This window comes from Schistocerca nitens, chromosome 1 (assembly GCF_023898315.1).
Source record: "Schistocerca nitens isolate TAMUIC-IGC-003100 chromosome 1, iqSchNite1.1, whole genome shotgun sequence".
Taxonomy (NCBI): Eukaryota; Metazoa; Arthropoda; class Insecta; order Orthoptera; family Acrididae; genus Schistocerca; species Schistocerca nitens.
Genome location: NC_064614.1, coordinates 538,398,172 through 538,416,925, shown reverse-complemented (window position 1 = coordinate 538,416,925; position 18,754 = coordinate 538,398,172). Strand labels below are relative to the sequence as shown.

At 40.4% G+C, this 18,754-nt stretch overlaps 1 protein-coding gene across 2 annotated transcripts in view; it reads left to right on the top strand.

Annotated features, from left to right (window-relative positions):
• LOC126253659 (uncharacterized) overlaps nt 1-11,174 on the top strand; it is a 79,567-nt gene extending 68,393 nt beyond the window's left edge. Inside the window, exons 7-8 of one of the 2 annotated variants that reach the window (XM_049955177.1) lie at nt 637-861; nt 10,694-11,174. In XM_049955177.1, the coding sequence (XP_049811134.1) occupies nt 637-861; nt 10,694-10,832 (364 nt within the window). In that variant the 3' untranslated portion in view covers nt 10,833-11,174. The remainder of the gene's footprint in view (nt 1-636; nt 862-10,693) is intronic. The other variant, XM_049955184.1, reaches the window with a different exon arrangement.
• The last annotated feature ends 7,580 nt before the right edge of the window (nt 11,175-18,754 follow it).

Genomic DNA, 18,754 nt, shown 5'->3' with positions numbered 1-18,754 from the left:
ATCTTAATTTCTATGTGAGAGAGTAACATTTCTTAATTGCATACCTTGTTTGGTTCCATGTTACAAACTTGCACAGTGCGATGACCATCTGCATCCACAACAGCCTGGAAGTTTGTGCAGATACCATTTCATAATTGTTCACAGCACTTTTCAAATGGTGGACCGTGGAATGTTCAGGTGTCGTCACATTGCTTGTGCACGTCGCATCCAGCATTCTCAGCCACGGCAACATAACTTCTTCAACAATTTGTGCCACAGTTGGCTGTTGGCCTCTCCAATGAGCAATTCACAAATCACCAATTCAAACATCTGAATCACTGGCTCAAGTAGCAAAAGATTAATTATAACCACCCTGTGTCTTACTGTATCCTTTTCACAATGCACATGTGTGTGCATGGTGCATGTGTGCACACAAAATGATGATCTTTAGTGCATTTAAATGCTTAATAATGGATTATAAATAGGTAAAATATTGCTGTTTTTAGAATGTTATTTGATTTGACAATGACCTGAATTATTGATGACAGCTTCCTGCTACGTTATTGTAAAAATCTTAATAGACCTAACTAAAAAACATTTCTGCTCAAATATTTACTGTTATCAACCTTACAGCAAGATAATTTTGCTATGTTTCAGACTGAAAATTACTTATTGTCAATGTCTTGGTGGAAAAGCAATGTCATACATAGCTAAGCTGCCAGCATTGAATGCTTTGGAATTCAGTGACATTAAATTTTATAAGTTAAAACCCAGTGTAAAATGCATCCTTGAAATGTCAGAGCTGCGCAGACTTTTCCTCAGGGAATGTATCTGCTGGGCCGTACCATTTGACAAGTTTCCTGGCAGACTGGTGAACCTCAGGTAACACTATATTCATACTAGTGCAGTAGTCTAGGCAATAGGTATTCGTGTGTGTGGGGGGGGGGAGAGGGGGGGGGGGATGCTGCAAATGGAATAAGCTGTCAATGTGGCTTGTGCAAGGGATATCCAGAAAGTAACATCTGCCTTTTATGTAATGTGAAATTGCTGGGGAAACACTGACTCATACAGTACATCATTGTGTACCATTCCTCGAAGTTAGCAATTTGGTATGAGCAGCAGAGTTGAAAATGGTTCCAGATATAAAATTCATTGTGTAATACTGTTATAGGTGGCAAAAATCTGTTGAGACTTATGAAATTTGTGCTGTATACTGACCAAATGTGAAGTGTGAAGTGTGAAGGTATTCCAGGCTATTGGCGTCTACAGTTTGAATATGGAAGGTCGAATGGTCTCAGTGATTTAGAAAGTGGCTCTCCGCCTGTAGTCAGAAAATATTCATAAAAAAATAACAGTCAACATGAACAATGTAAAATCCAAAATTCAATCATGCAGGACATGTTAAAGACCTCTCCTTCTCCCAGTCCCTACAGTGGAAACATTTTTTTGCCACCAACCCTACTATCAATCAGACTTAACCAAAGACCAATGTTAAACTGTCTGATTCAGTTCACTCCTCCATCCAACTGTGATCCACTCCTACTGCCCCCATATCACCTCCTGTTAACTTTTCAGAATTTCTTAAACTTGAACTATGCCTCACCATTGCTCCCCAAATCCCTCAACATGCAAACTAACCTTAAATCTGCAGAAAGAACCACAGTGCACCAACTAAAAACTGATCCCGACCTTATGATCCTACCTGTGGACAAAGTCACCACCACTGTTGAACCACAAGGATTACTTGGCAGAAGGACTCTGCCAGCTTTCAGATACATCCATCTACAAACCTTGCCATAGTCACCTTATTCCGGTGACTATGACCTATTTCCAGTCTCTACTCAAATCCTTAGGCCCATCACAGAACTTCTCCCCAGAGTCCACCACTCTACATACCCCCACCACTCCCTGCACTCCTATCTTCTTCATGCTTTCTAAAATCCATAAACCCAACCAACCAGGACACCCCATTGTGGCCAATTACTGTGCCTCCAGTTTGCCCCAATGGCTGAACAGACAGCGCATTGGAAGTCCATGCAAGGGGGCCCAGGTTCGATTCCTGGCTAGGGTGGGAGATTTTCTCCCATCAGGGACTGGGTGTCATGCTGTCCTCACCATCATTTCATCCCCATTTTCAATGCACAAGTTGCCCAATGTGGCGTCACACTCAATAAGACTTGCACTGGGCGGCCAAACTTCCCGCCTGGGAACTCCCAGCCACTGATGCCAAACTCTCATTTTCACTGTGCTCCCACTGAGAGAATCTCTGCTCTCATAGACCAACACTTTCAACCTATTACCTGGAACCTACCTGCTCATATAAAAGATACTGACCATTTCCTCCACCGACTCTCCCCAGTTCCTGTCCCTTTGCTACATAGTGCCCTGCTCATCACTATTGATGCCACCTCCCTTTACACTAACATTCCTAATGCCCATGGCCTTACCACTGATGAACACTATCTTTCCCAATGCCTGATGGACTCCAAACCAACAACCTCCTTTTAAGTTGCCATGGCCAACTATATCTTTACCCACAATTACTTCTGCTTTGAAGGCATTACCTACAAATAAATACAGGGTACGGCTATGGGCACCCACATGGCACCACCCTATGCCAACCTATTCATGGGCCATCCAGAGGAATCCTTCCTAAACCCCTCACCTGGTTCAGATTCATTGATGACATCTTTGCGATCTGGATCGAGAGTGAAGATACCCTATCTACTTTTCTCCAGAACCTAAACAGCTTTCCCCCCATTTGCTTCACCTGGTTCTACCGTATTTACTCGAATCAAAGCCACACTCGAATCTAAGCTGCACCTGAAAAATGAGACTCGAAATCAAGGAAAAAAAAATTTCCCGAATAAGCCGCACCTGAAATTTGAGACTCGAAATTCCAAGGGAGAGAAAAGTTTTAGGCCGCACATCCAAATCGAGACAAAGTTGGTCCACTGTAATATGAGACACAATTTAGGTCGAATGAATGACGATACAGCTACAGTAGTTTGGTTTGAGTCTTAAGCTTAGCAGTTAAGCTTTACCATGTAGCCATTGCTATATGTCAGGTGCTCCATCCGTATTTATACGGGTACCATTCCTTTTTCACATGCTTCGTCTGGTTTGAATTGATTGCTTATTTTTCTTTGATCTGGTAAGTGCCATTCTCTTTGTTATAGATGTTTATGTCACTCTTAAGCTGAAAATGCATAACTGTACTGTGGCATGCATTGTTTGTCGCAGTCGCATTCTGATAGTGAGTGTTTACGACCTGTCGCCGCTCGCGGCATGGCTTGCTTTTGATCGCGCTACCACCGCTTACAATAAAAAAAAAAAAAAAAAAGTGGAATCGTCTCATTAGCGAAACAATGGCAAGAGACTGCTTGCTATTTGCTGTTACTTACACTGCTGCTTTCTTTGATAATGATCAACAAGAACCAAATAATAGACTGCGTATGATAGAAGATGTTCTGAACGAGAGTTTAGCGAAAATTTTTCTCCGGTTGAAAATCTTTGCAGACGCCTCTGTAGTACATTACATTCTGCACAGAAATTAGTCATCTTAGATTTAAAAATCTTGTCAATTGCCGTACTTCATTTCTGACTGTATCACTAGTATACATAAGAACAATATGAATATAAACATGACATGATATGTATATTATTCCGCATTTGCTGTTGTCTCACTCTAGTTTCGTAGTTTATTAGGCAGACAGGATTTAAACGAGATAGCAGCTAACACGAAAGAACACATGGCAAAATGTTTATATTTGTACGGTATTATTCTTATGGTGAAAAGAATACTGCATGCGATTCACAATTCATAAAAGTTCTTATTAGCAACGATCTCTTGTCACAAGTAGGAAAAAATTCAGAATGTAGAGTTGGCCATATTGCCAAACATCAAAATGGCTCTGAGCACTATGGGACTCAACTTCTGAGGTCATTAGTCCCCTAGAACTTAGAACTAGTTAAACCTAACTAACCTAAGGACATCACAAACATCCATGCCCGAGGCAGGATTCGAACCTGCGACCGTAGCGGCCTTGCGGTTCCAGACTGCAGCGCCTTTAACCGCACGGCCACTTCGGCCGGCTGCCAAACATCCCAAACAATCTTGCCAGTCGGATTTTCGTAGTAAGTTGAAATGCTGCTACATTCGAAGATGAACAATATGGAATTTGTATATACTTCGTTGGATAATGCATAAAAATGTAGTGGACGAAACTTGGGGCGGTGAAAAAAAGCTCGTCTTCCACCTTTTTTTACTGACGCAGAGATTTTGTCGCCAGTATTTATCTTTGTGCCTGCAAAGTGGCCTGTGTAGCGCTACATAATTCAACGGCAGAAGTTAGTTGTGGCGACACCTACCAACATTTTTCAGAACTTCTGCTTACTTTGCACTTGATTCTAACCCGCAGGCGGGTTTTTGAATTACAAAAACCGGAAAAAAAAGTGCAGCTTAGGTTCGAGTAAATACGGTACTCAACCCAACAAACCACCTTCTTAGATGTTGACCTCCACCCCAAAGATGGCTACATCAGTACATTTGTCCATATGAAACCTACTAACCACATGCAATAAATCTACTTTGACGGCTGCCACCCATTCCATACCAAGAAGTCCTTTCCATACAGCCTAGCCACACGTGATCATCACATCTGCAGTTACGAGCGGTTCCTCTTGAAATATACTGTGGGTATCACTGACGCCTTCACAGACCGTAATTATCCTCCCAACCTTGTACAAAAACAAATCTTCCATTCCTTATGTTTCCAGTCTCCCACAGCCCCCCGAAGTCTCGTCGTCTGACCACAGAGGAGAGTTTCCCTCATAACTCAGTACCACCTGGGACTGGAGCAGCTGAATTACATTCTCCACCAGGGTTTCGACTACCTCTCATCGTGCCCTGAAATGAGAAATGTGCTGCCCGCTATCCTTTCCATCCCTCCCACAGTGGTAGTCCGCCATCTACTGAACCTACACAATATACTTGTCCCTCCTTACACAACCTCTGCTGCCAACCCCTTACCTCATGGCTCATATCCCTATAATAGACCTAGATGTAAGATGTGTCCCATACATCCTCCCACCACCACCTACTCCAGTCCAGTTACAAACATCACCTATCCCATCAAAGGCAGGGCTACCTGTGAAACCAGTCATGTAATCTACAGCCGAAGCTACAACCACTGTGCTGCATTCTATGTGAGCGTGACAACCAACAAGCTGTCTGTAAGCATGAATGGCTACCAACAAACTGTCTCCAAGAATCGAGGGGACAACGCTGTTGCTGAGCACGCTGTCCAACACGGAATCCTTCATTCAATGACTGCTTCGCAGCCTGTGCCATAGGCATCCTTCCCACCAACACTAGCTTTTCTGAATTGCGCAGGTGGGAACTCTCACTGCAGTATATCTTATGTTCCCATAACCCTCCTGGCCCCAGCCTTCGTAAGTCATTTTTCTCACCCTTCCCTGTTCCCATTCTAGCACTATATAGCTCTCAGCCCACCAACACAGCAAGTCTTTTTACTTCTGCACTTTTTTGCAACCCCCCCTCCCTCCCTCCTCTCCCTTGCCCACTGTCTAATTTCCCAACTGCACCTAGCTGCCCTACCCTCTCTCCACCTCATTGTTGTGCATTTCCAACAGCAATTCACAGTCCCCCATCCCTACCCTCCTATCCCTCCCCCTCCCGCCCTAGCATCCTCCTTAACCTCACCCAGTTGCCACTCCCATCATGCACTGCTGCTGCCTCTCACAGTGTGTCTTCAGCTGCCAGAGGTGTGTGTGTGTGTGTGTGTGCGTGTGTGTGTGTGTGTGAGGCATTGTTGGCCAAAAGCTTATATTGTGACAGTAATTTTGTTTGTGCCTATCTGTGGCTCTGCATCTCCACTATGTGGTGAGTAGCAACTTTCATGGAGAGGAAAAAAAAGAAAAAAAACATGTGGATTGGGATTTCCCAATATGTTGACTGCTAGGCAACTTCCACAGTTTTTGCAGAAGTGTTTTACAGGAGATGCAAGTAGGTTACCAGAAGTTCTGTGGTCATTAAAATCGAAAATTCTGTCTAAGAACAACAGCAGTCAACAGATGACAGCTTCTCTGGACTCTCTTTATCATTAAAATTCAAAATGAGAAGTCTTACAAAACAAAGCAGTGACCAGTGGTGAGAGACGAGTACCGTATTTACTCGAATCTAAGCCGCACTTTTTTTCCAGTTTTTGTAATCCATAAAACCGCATGCGGCTTAGAATCTAGTGCAAAGCAAGCGGAAGTTCTGAAAAGTGTTGGTGGGTGCCGCCACAACTAACTTCTCCCGTCGAATATATGTAGCGCTACATAGGCATGCTTTGTAGGCACAAAGATAAATACTGGCACCAAAATCGCTGCGTCATTAAAAAAAAAAAAGAAAAGAAAAGAAAAAAAAAGAACAGGTGGAAGACGAGCTTTTTTCTCCGCCCCGAGTTTCGACCGCTGCATTTTCGTACATTATCCAACGAAGTAAATACAAATTCCGTATTGTTCATCTTCGGATGTAGCAGCAGCATTTCAATGTACTACGAAAATGCGACTGGCAAGACTGTTTGGGATGTTTGTCAGTATGGCCAACTCTACATTCTGGATTTTTTCCTGCCTGTGAGAAGAGATGGTTACTAATAGGAACTTTTATGAATTGTGAATGACATGCAGTATTCTCTTCACCATAAGAATAATACGAATATAAACATTTTACTACGTATTGTTTCGTGTTTGCTGCTATCTCATTTAAATCCTGTCTGCCTAATAAACTACGAAACTAGAGTGAGACAACAGCAAACGCGGAAGAATATACATATCATGCCATCTTTATATCGTATTATTCTTATGCCTAATAGTGATACAGTCAGAAATGAAGCATGGCAATTGACTATATTTTTAAATCTAAGATGACTCTAATTTCTGTGCAGAATGTAACGTACTAAAGAGGCGCCTGCAAAGATTTTCAAACGGAGAAAAATTTTCGCTAAACTGTCGTTCAGAACATCTATCATACGCAGTCTATTATTTGGTTCTTGTTAATCATTAGCAAAGAAAGCAGCAGTGTAAGTAACAACAAATACCAGTCTCTTGCCATTGTTTCGCTAATGAGACGATTCCTCCTTTTTTTTTTAATTATAAGCGATGGTAGCGCACACAAAAGGAAGCCATGCCGCGAGCGGCGACAGGCCGTAAACACGCACTGTCAGAATGCAACAAACAATGCATGACACAGTACAGTATTGCATTGTCAGCTTAGAGTGACGTAAACACCTATAACAAAGAAAACGGCGCTTATCAGATCAAAGAAAAATAAGCAATCAATTCAAACCAGACAAAGCACGTGAAAAAGGAATCGTACCCATATAAACAAGGACGGAGCGCCTGACTCATAGCAATGGCTACCTGACAAAGCGTAACTGCTAAGCTTACAACTCGAACCAAACTACTGTAGCTGTATCGTCATTCATTCGATCTAAATTGTGTCTCATATTACAATGGACCAACTTTGTTTCGATTTGGAGATGTGGCCTAAAACTTTTGTCTCCCCTTGAATTTCGAGTCTCAAATTTCAGGTGCGGCTTAGATTCGGGAAAATTTTTTTTCCTCGATTTCGAGTCTCATTTTTCAGGTGCGGCTTAGATTTGAGTACGGCTTAGATTCGAGTAAATACGGTAGTCGTTGCCAACATGGTGACAAAATGGCAGTCAGTCATGTGTGATCATATCACGTAGGGGCACAGCAAAAAAAGCTCACTAAACTGTCAGTTGGAGAGGTTATGGATACTGTCTTTTGTGAAATCAGAGGAATCTTGTTCATGAATTTTATAAAAAGTATAAGGACTCTTAATTCTAATGTCTGCTGTGAGTCATTAGGAGATGTGAGAATAACCATTCAAAATAAGTGCAGTGGTCTCTCAAGTACTGGTGTCTCAGTTTAGGATAACAGTTCTTGACTGTATTCTGCCTGACAAATGTGAGAATTGTTGCATCAGTTCAAACAGGACACTTTGGAACATGCTCCCTACAGTCAGACTAAAGTTACGTTGTGCAAGACGCGACAGTTGGCTGCGACTGCGACGCTGCCCCCTCCTCTTTTCCCACCCTGGCAGACGGCGACACGGCCGCAACACGACTGGAGTCGTCGCTGTTTCCCAAGCTGCGATCGGCGGCGGCGGATTCAAATACATAAGAAAAATAAGAATTCCGATTTTCTTGCTGTAAAAAATACTGTATGTTAATGCAACAAAGTTACATCGGCTCCCAGAGTTAGTTTTTCGATACAGATTCTCCTTTTACTTTAAAAAATTGAAAACTATCTCTTCCGGTATTGCGTGTTTTTTCGCTGTATATTACTTCTCTATCAATTGTGAGGAAAGTTAAAGGCACAAAAAATTGATGTTTGCGTATCTTACAGTTTCACATCACAGCTTGATAATGAGGTGTCTATTTTTCCGATATTCGTCACAGTTATTCCGATATTTAATTTACAAGTAACCTACTGCATAAAATTTGAATTGTGTACAGTGAAAAATGTGGTCGCTGGCTACTTTACGTATGGTTCACGTTAGGTCATACATCGTTGCTGATGAAAAGAAGCCAACATATCGAAATTATTTTTAAAGTTGAGATCAGAATGATATCGATCTCCGTTTCCGAGATTTGGGCTCATATATCTCCGGGAGCGTCGCGACTAGCCGCCAGTTCTGTCGACGCGCAAAAAGAATCGTGTGGTCATCACACGATAGAGAATGCATTTGTTTTGTTTCGCTGACACATTTGGACCTAATGAAACCATTTTATGTCATATATTTCTCCGGTATGAGTTACTAATATTTCTCCATATGCTCTTGACAATTTCATTTAAAATGCCACGAAATGTAGGTTTCTTAAAGCCAAGTGATCAAGCAGAACCCATTTTCTTGGTTTTGCTGAGGCATTTGAACCTGTTCCAAGCTTTCTTTCTCGTTTATTTCTCTGATACGAGTCCCGAATATTCCTCCATCTGTTTTTGCACATTTCACCTAAAATTCCAATGAAAGATAAGTTTATTAACAATAAGCGCACGCTAGCGTCATTGCATTGTTTCAAGTTCTTAACAACAAGATAGGGTTACACCTTAAACATCTCTAGAATTTTCATTCTGAACGTCTACAGAATACACTGGCAGAAATGTGGAAGAAATAATGTCCGTGCTTGTTCACAAAATTTCCCCAAATTATACTTGTCAGTTTCTCCCATGCAGAAGCTTTTGGAACAAGCTAAGGCAACTTTCATAGCCGACTGACTCTTTATTCCCATCCAAATGAACTTCCATATTCTTATAGCATACATCGTTATGGATGACATGAACATTTAAACTTGCCTAGCTGCACTCAAAAGATGACTCCAGGATTTACAAAAGACGAATTTCAATTGTGAACTGTGTCAGACCAGAAGGGCCTTGTAAAACAGTAGTGCACTTTTGGCACAAGTTGTTTGAGCACCATCTTCTACCAATGAATTGAAGTGAATGTGACAAATTACTTATTGCAGCATACTGTTTGCGCAATCTGTTGAGAAGCGCCTTCCTCAAAAACGAACATCTATTGATTACAGAAAGCTGTACAACAATCTGGTGGTGGTTTTTCACGACTAGAAGGTATCATCAAGACACCAATCTACCGTTTACTTTCAAAGTGAAGGTATTGTAAAATGTAGCTTTCTCGTTGTACTTTAGATTGTTCATTTTATAATGTACTTGCCGTTTTCAATTTTTATCGTCACAAAAAAGAGTAATGCGAAAATTGACCTTCAAGTTTATTTTCATCATTCTAATTCTACATCTGCATGGATTATACTGATTTTCATAACAGGCCTGAAAATTTTGCATTAATGGGAAAATACTATATATTTCACTCACCTGCCAGTTTCAACTGTGCACCAATTTCTTCCCAAATTCTGTCTCTGAACATAGTGTCTCTATATTTAGGGTTCTTCAAATCGTAAAGACAAGGATGTTGCGAGACCAGCTCACAGAGCATCACATCCTGTGAGTGGCTCATTTCAGTTTTCCTTGACTGGCTCGGCATCTTTCTGCCAGCCGTACGTCTTTGTGTCGCGCGACTGCCGCAACAGTCGCGCGTCGCATCCCAAACTCGAACTGCGCATGCGCCAGCAGGCAACTTCTGACGTCACGTAGCGACCCGTCGCAGTCGCTAGTGTGCGTCGCGTCTTGGACAACGTACCTTTAGCTGTGACTGATTTCTACCTCTTCTCGAACTTAGAAAAGAGACTCGGCTAGAATGAATAACTTGAAGAAGCTGTAACAGGTCGATTGTAATATTTTAACTAGCTCAATTTCATACAGAGACAATCCGTCAGTTCATTAAGAGATGGTGATTATGTATAGAAGTAAGGTGCTGTTTCAGATGGTTTTAATAAATGTGTTTTAACAAGTCCAGTATTTTGTTTATAGCTTCAAGAAGACTTCTTTGATAGCTTTCACATTTGATACAGCACAACATGTTCCTCAATAATAAGTGCTCCCCTGCCTGGTGTTGTACACAGCACGAATAAAATTTTTGTAGAAGCCGTAATCTGACTTGTCTCCTTTAACCAGTGGAAGCTGCGGCTGAGTGTATTTATATTATACAGAATAAAAACTAACTGTGACAGTTCTTGATAGTTATCGTGTCTCTTGTCTTGTACAGAGAGCTGGAGATAGACTATTGTGATGGAGACCAAGACGTGCTGGACAGAATTAGTGCCCAGATGCCAGACCTGAGGGTGAAGGGCACCCTCGGGGCACTCATCACAGATGATAGTTACGAAGAGGGTGACTACGAGTGACACCATTTCCAGCGTCTGCGCACACTCGGCACCTGGAGCTGGGGAGCGGTGGGACTGGCACACTGCTGGAAGCTGCGCGCTGGTGTTCCAAAGACCCTGACTACAAAACTCAGCCTGTGCTCCATTTTTTTAGTGTTGTCAGCTTCAGCAGGGTATTGGATGCCTGAAATGGGAAAGGGGAACAAAAGACAATATAACAATGGTGAAGATTTTAGTTACTGCAGATGTGTGAAGTGCCTCAGTTTTGTTTTAAATTATTCCATTTACTTATCAATGACTTGAGTGACTCTGTGTTATTGGAAATTCTACCGGCACAAATAAAAATTAGTTTTTGGAGTATTATGAGTGGCAGACAATCTTTTTAATACTGTGTGGCTGAAAAATTTCCCTACATAATTCTAGATTCGAGTTTTTGATTATGTACTGATGTCTGCCTACATTCACTAAATGGTGTGATGATCACACTAAAAGGAAACTTGTGATTTTTTTATTATTTAAAAGACAAATAATTGTTTTCTTCCTTAAGGATTTCGTTGTGAGGTGACATTATTCAAAGCAACAAAGAAAATATATTTGAATTTAAACGTAACAACAGTTGCCAAGGATGTACAGGCATGTGTTTGTGGTATGATTTGGTAGAGGGAAAGGGTTTGCACTCTTAGGCTGTGAGTGAAGGACCTCAAAGGATTAACTGTCTTCAGAGTCCCGTCTTGCCATATAAACTGTGATTTTTCCTAAATTGTAAAATCCTGTAGTTTCTGGAAAAGATTCCTACAAGTGCGCCTCGGTGTTTATTTTATTTACTTATTTTTTAAATGGCTGTAGGTGATGTATTTCTCCATCTCTAATAGTTTTGCCCTCCTTATCATGATGAACTGCAATCAGTGTTTCTTCAGGTTTCCAGAATATCACCCATTGAGATAAAAATTTCCAATCTCTTTCCAGCCTCCATTGCCAGTTCAGACTTTCTGTGACAACTATATTTTGCCTTCTTACTTCAGTTACCATTGTCTGGTTTTACACAGCTCTCCAACCTAGTCTGTCCTCTGCTTTTCTCTTCATAACTGTATAACTTGTGTGCCCTACATCCCCTTGAAGCTGTTAATTGTAGTCAAGCTTCGTTTTTCTTCAAAATATTAATACATTTCTCATTTCTCAGAAAAGTTTTTCATGCTGTTACTAGTTTGTGTTTTATACTCTCTTTGTTTCTGACAGTGTCAGTTATTTTGCTGGACAAATACTAAAATTCATCTGCTGCAGGGTGACCAGTAGCAAATGGATCATTTTCAAATAAGCAGTAGTATGTTAATATTTAAGAAAAGGAAAATGTTATTTATTCAGTATCAGAAGTTAATGTTTGCTGTTATGTATATGGTCACTTACAAAAACTGTCATCCAAGTGGCAGCCAAACTGAAAGTTACTTATAAGTCAGGTCAACAGGCATTTGTCAATAAAATCTGTGTTGGCCATCCGAACTACTATAATTGTGAAGACCGAGACAGATCGCCAATTGTACGAGATTCGACCTCCGGTGTGCCAGGAACAAATAAACATTTATTAAGAAAATAAATGGAGAATAGATAATTGATAAGGCCTGAGGCCAGTTAGCACTAGAGAATAGTTGACAAGGACTGTCTATAACCGGCAAGAAGTTATTGTTATGTAAGACATTCAGAAATTGTCATACGGTACACAGAGAATGAAGCAAAATCCAGTGCCTCTCACAGCCGGCATGCGAAGTCTTCGACAGCTGGTGTAAACACAGCAGCTGACAGTAAATGACCATCTTGGTTGCTGTCAGCCCCTCAGGAGGAGTATCTCAAAAAGTATTAACCCCGCAGCCCATGAAAGGTTAGATACTTACACAGTATAATTATTGAAGAAATGACATCAGATCCCTCCAACCCTAGTTGACTGGGTATAGTAACCGGGGTGGACCCATCTATAATTATGTTCGACAGTGAAATCAATGCTGATGGCTGTTTTCCTGTTTTTTATTTACCGATTGGATTAATATTCACAGTGTCATGAAAATTTAAGTTTCCTAACATTTATTGTGGCATAATTATTTGTAGACAGAAATACCATAAATGTTGGTGGACTTCGCATGTACTTTGTAGATTCAGTTAATGTAATGCAACACCATCGAAAAAGTTATTTAAGTCAGATCTGTGGTGAAAACTTTCGAATTTTCAGTTAGTTGTCTTTATGTCAGTATGAGCGTGTTTATGAGCACCGAATAAATCTTTGTTTAAGCTATATTCAAAAGGCATTTATTCCTAACATTAAGTTCTTGAGTTTTCTTCTTGGAAGTAAAGGAAAAGTGTGGTAGAAGACGCCAGTGAGGTCTCGTCACTCACAAAAGCAAAGTTGTGCAATGGAGAGGTGGGGAAACCTGAAGAATATAAGGACATACACCCCTGCAATTGGTTGATTCCTTCAATGTTTAGCAGCAGCATTGGGGCGTCAATTGGTTAATTCCATCAATGTTTGCCAGGAGCATTGAGGCAGAGGTGACAGGAGGTGAGGGTACTAGTGCTTTAATTGCACGGTTTCTACATTTATATATGTAACCATTTTCATCCATCACTATCACTTATTTTTTATTTCTGACATTCTGTTTTATGTTGTACCTATGACTGTTAAGATAACTTTGCTGTGGTGAGTGGTGTTGTGGAAGAGACAAAATAGTTCAGGTGCAGATCATTTCTTTCCCTTACGAATCAGTAATTTTGTGTGACAAAGAAATCACGATCTCCATGCCTGTAACTTCCAGCAGGATGGTGTCGGGAGTGATTTGTTTACTTTTTCGTCCAGGCATTTTTGTACAGTGATGGACGTTTACCGTTGCCAAAGGTTGGCGTTCAGTAACATTATGGCTGCTGTTATGTTACTTTCTCAGGAGTATGAGAGGTCACTATTTATGAAATTAAAGTAAGTGTGCTACTGCAACTGTTAGTGTGTCAAGAAAATACAGTCAAGATGCTCTGATTGTAGACCATCTGTAGTGTATGCGCTGAAATGCTTGTACCACTCCTGGATGCCATTCTCGACATCCTTCTTGGCTTACCCATACCTGCTTTCTACAAATTAGCCTTAGTAAATTTTCTAAATATCTGCTTAGAAAGCAGCTTTTGAAAATGACACACAGTCTGGTTCAGGCCTGTTTGTCAGATTGCACTGAAAGATAACTGTTCTGAAACCAGTGTATTAAAAGTGAATGAATTGTTCAGTAGAGAACCACCCCAGTTTCTCTGAAAGCAATGACTTTGTAAAAGTTTCATGAGCAAGTCCAAATGAAGACATTCTAATTTTGTTTTATTATGTGGCTGTAGTTAGTTACATATTCCATAGATAATTTGAATGATCCCTTTAGTCAAAATGGTGTAGAATGTGTCATTACACAGGATATGTAACTCATACATGATTAGTGTTAACAGTAATAAACATTTTCTAGCCATATTCATGTAACTACACTTAAGAACTAAGTTCTTTTAATATTCTACCATCTGCCAGTTCTTAAAAGAAAATTTTACGGTAGGATAGAAGGAGCTGTCCAGAAGAAATGAGTTTAGATTAGTAGATTAATTATTTGAGTAGCTCAGTAACAAGCTTCTGCGAGTTGAAGTTTCCCTTTATGTGAAGCCTTACAAATATGGATCATTCCACCCTGCCTATTGACTCCTCTTCATGTGTTACAAGTGATATCAGTTGTTAGTATGACTATATGTTGCACGGACTGAACATAGTGGTTTTTTCTCCAAATTAGTTTTACACTGAAGGTTTTCAGCACAACGGGGACTGGAGGTATTAGGTCAATGCATTGTTTGTGTGTCATATAAACTGTACAATTCCCTTTGTGCTTCCTGTGCCCATTTGTTACCTTCTGTCACCTAGGGTTAGAGATCTAACTTGTAAGATGCAGTGATCACTGCAGGCAGCACCTCTGCAGCATCAACTGATCATAGTTGTTACGATCTTTGGTACATTTTTGAGGAGACTGTGTTGTGAAAGATAATAGACAGACCGAAATATTTGATATTTGGCTTTCTAGTGATGTGTTACTTATGGTGTTAAATTTTATTAGTGGACTGCAATTTTTGGTCAGTGCTTACATATTACAGTTCAGGAGAAATACCAATTAAGTATTTTTAATGCAGTCATTTCCCTGTGACAGTTTCCAAAATGGCCACTAGTGAAAGTGTAAAATATTTTCACATAATAATGGACATTCAGTAATTCTCATCATTCTGCCTGAACAATATATCTTAGCTGAATTAATGAACGGAAGCTACTAACAGATGGCAACCATGATTTCCCAAAACAACTACAGTTTTTGTTTCCTTCAAACATATGTTGTCAGCACAACAAGTGCACAGAATTTTCATAAACATTGTCATACAACATTTTATTGCACTTAGTTCCCTGCACTGGTTAAAAAAATCATAGGGACTAGGAGTACTTGTCAAGTATTGTGGTTTGTTGTCAGTGTGGAAACTTCGCGTACTCAGAAAGTGAGCAACATTTCAAACAAGTTTAAAAAGTTATAAACAAAACAAAAGAGCTTTGTCAACATGCCTCAAGGCACAAGGATTCTGTTAAGAGATGTATTATATTATTATTATTATTATTATTATTATTATTATTTTACATTTAAGGCCATGGCCTTGGTATTACACAAGAAACTGGCTGCTAAAAATGCAATAGATCTCAGAATTGACAGTGGAATGATGTTCTTGGATGAACACTTGAATTTAACATTTTTTGTGAAGTGTGAATAATGCCATCAAGGTAGTAATTGGAAAAACTGTGAAGAGCACTGTGTATATTTAGCATTGGGATGACAAAGTTTTTTCCCCTACTTTCTGTAATCTTACAGGCACATATTTGTTCAAAAAACAAACTTATTGTAAGGATCTGATACAAATTGCCATTTCTGGAAAGAAACCAAACCAGATAAATCAATAGTGAGTATACTGGAAGATCTGCATGTACTGTTAGTATAGGCTTATCCTTTGGAGAAGAAAGTTTTCAGCTGTTTTGGGGGAAAAAGGATCGGCATTGTCTGTTGACAACAGAATGGCCTGGAATATCTTATCTATCTCCCCCACCCCCACTCCCTCTTTCTGTTCCCCTCATCTGAGTCTCCAGGTATATTTAGTGATCTTTTCTTTTGTATGTATTACATTGTGTGTGTGTGTGTGTGTGTGTGTGTGTGTGTGTGTAAATGTAGATGGCCATTGTCAGAGTCAGTGAAATTCTTGTGTTTATCACCGCATTGTCCATCCTTCATTGGTGTTTTCATTATTTCTTTTCATTTGTGGATATGGACATTCTTAACTGATGTTTGCTGCCCATTTTCCATTCACATATTTCTACCAGTGGCAAGCAGTAAAGCAATTATGATGTAGAGCTGCTTACTTGCTGCCTAGTGCCAGCTGAGGCGTACCAGTACTCTCGTGTACATGCGCCACTGTGGTCTCCTGCACACCTGTGTGTGCTGTTTCACATAAACTGCTGTTCCACAGTGCTGTTACTGCTGGTAGGCAAGACACTGGAAGTCAGAATCGTTCATGTTGGGGGGGGGGGGGGGGGGGGGGGTGGGGTGTCACCTGGCTGTTTCTGTCACTCCTCTAATCTTCCTCCTGGAGGTAAGAGGCAGTTTCATCAATACGCTGGCATCTCAAACTTCTATCTGTCTGCCACACTCATCCTGGTAATCTGTCACTGCTGACATCTAGTGTTGTCGTAGTCGGGTATATCTTTCATGTTCAGATATCCGTATGCTAATGAGTTGCCCCATCTCACCTACATACATGAGTTTGCACTCACACCTGGTTTCATAAACTCTGGCAGCATTGTAGCTTGTCAACTGAATCTTTTGTTGAGCCAAGAACATCACCTGTTCTGTTGCTGCTTCGAAAAACTGGCTAGATACCTGCTCACGAGAAAATTTTGGCCACATGTTCAGTGACCCCCTGAACATGTGGTGGTAGTACGATGTTTCGTGCTTCCTTCTGGATTTCATTATTGCCTTCATGCTTTGCCACCATAGTTTTACCTAGCAGTCTCAACCTATTGGCTCCAAAAAATCTACCTGAGGGTTTGGGGTTCAGCCTTCAAATGTTCTTCATTGTTTATCCTGTGGGCGCTCTTGGTTAAAGTGTGCAGGTTAGAGGAGACATTTAGGTACCTTTCAGTGCTGGTGGTCTTTCTATATACTCTATGGCCAAGTTTACTCCATGGCTTTCAGTAAACTTACAAATTAAGGAAAGGCAGCACCCCATTCTCTTCTATCTCCGTAGTGAACCATGGACCTTCCCGTCAGTGGGGTGGCTTTCATGCCTCAGCAATACAGATAGCTGTACCATAGGTACAATCGCAATGGAGGTATATTTGTTGAGAGGCTAGACAGCTGTGTGGTTCAAGAGATGTAGCAGCTTTTCCAGTAGTTGCAGGGGCAAGAGTCTTGATGATTGACTGATGTGGCTAATTTTTCCCAAAGGCATGGACCTCTACTGTATGCTTAAATGATGACTGCTTCCATTTGGGTAAAATATTCCAGATGTGAAATGGTCCCCCATTTGGATCTCAAGGCGGAGACTACTCAGGAGGATGCCTTCATCAGGAAAAACAAAATTGGCATTCTGTGGAACCGAGTGCGGAATGTTACACCCCTTTATCAGGCAGGTAGGCTAGAAAAATTAAATAAGGAAATGGATTGGTTGAAGTTAGATATAGTGTGAATTAGTGAAGTTTGGTGGCAGGAGGAATAGGACTTGCGGTCATGCGAATACAGGTTTATAAGTACAAAATTAAATAGGGGCAAAGCAATTAACAGTGAGTAAGAAAACAGGAATGCAGGTAAGCTACTATGAACAACATAGTGAATGCAATAATGCAGCCAAGATCCACATGAAGCCAACACCCACCACAGTTGTACAACTTTATATGCCAACTAGTTCTGCAGATGATGAAAAGATTGAAGAAATGTATGGCAAATTAAAAGAAATTGTTCTGATAGTTAAGTGAGACAAAAATTTGATAGTGGTGAGAGACTGAAATTGGATAGTAGGAAAAGGAACAGAAGGAAAACCAGTAGGTGAATATGGATTGGGGGAAAGTAATGAAAGAGGAAGCCACCTGGGAGAGTTTTGCAAAGTGCATAATTAAATTATTGCTAAATTTCTTTTAAGAATCATAAAAGAAGGTTGTATACATATAAGAGGCCTGGAGACACCGGAAGGCTTCAGATTGATTATATAGTGGTAAGACAAAGACATAAGAACCAAATTTTGAATTGTGAGATATTTCCAGGGGTAGATGTGGATTTGGACGACAAATTATTGGTTATGAACTGTAGATTAAAACTGGAAAACCGACAGACAGCACAGCAAAAAGTGAAAATAAACCGAAAATGTTTCTCTTTGACAACTCCTCCTATTCTGCAGATTATCTATTACTGTAATGGGTAAATGGTGATGGGCAGGAATTACTGACTAATGTATGTCTGTCTTTAGTTAGGAAATGAAAAAACTAATAAATAATGAGCACGGAGACATATTTACAAAAGGGTGATGTCAATATACAAGACTCAGTACACATCATTATGGTTTATCGTGCAATTGATACTTTGAACATGAAACTCACTAACTATTGGTATATCACATAGCATTGTTTAGGCTTATATACTTTGAAATACTCAGAATGAAACTCAAAAGTAAAATCAAGCAGATGATCAAAGTAGGCATACATTCCAACTGAACTGGATTTGGGTACTCTTGAAAAAGTCACAATGTTACTAGTGAGAGTTACTGGGGGAAAAAAAGGCAAATACGCTACTGTTTGAAAGGTAGGCCTACATCTTACACAGGTTAGACTATCATTACTAAAAAAACTTAGGCCTACTTAGAAACATGTT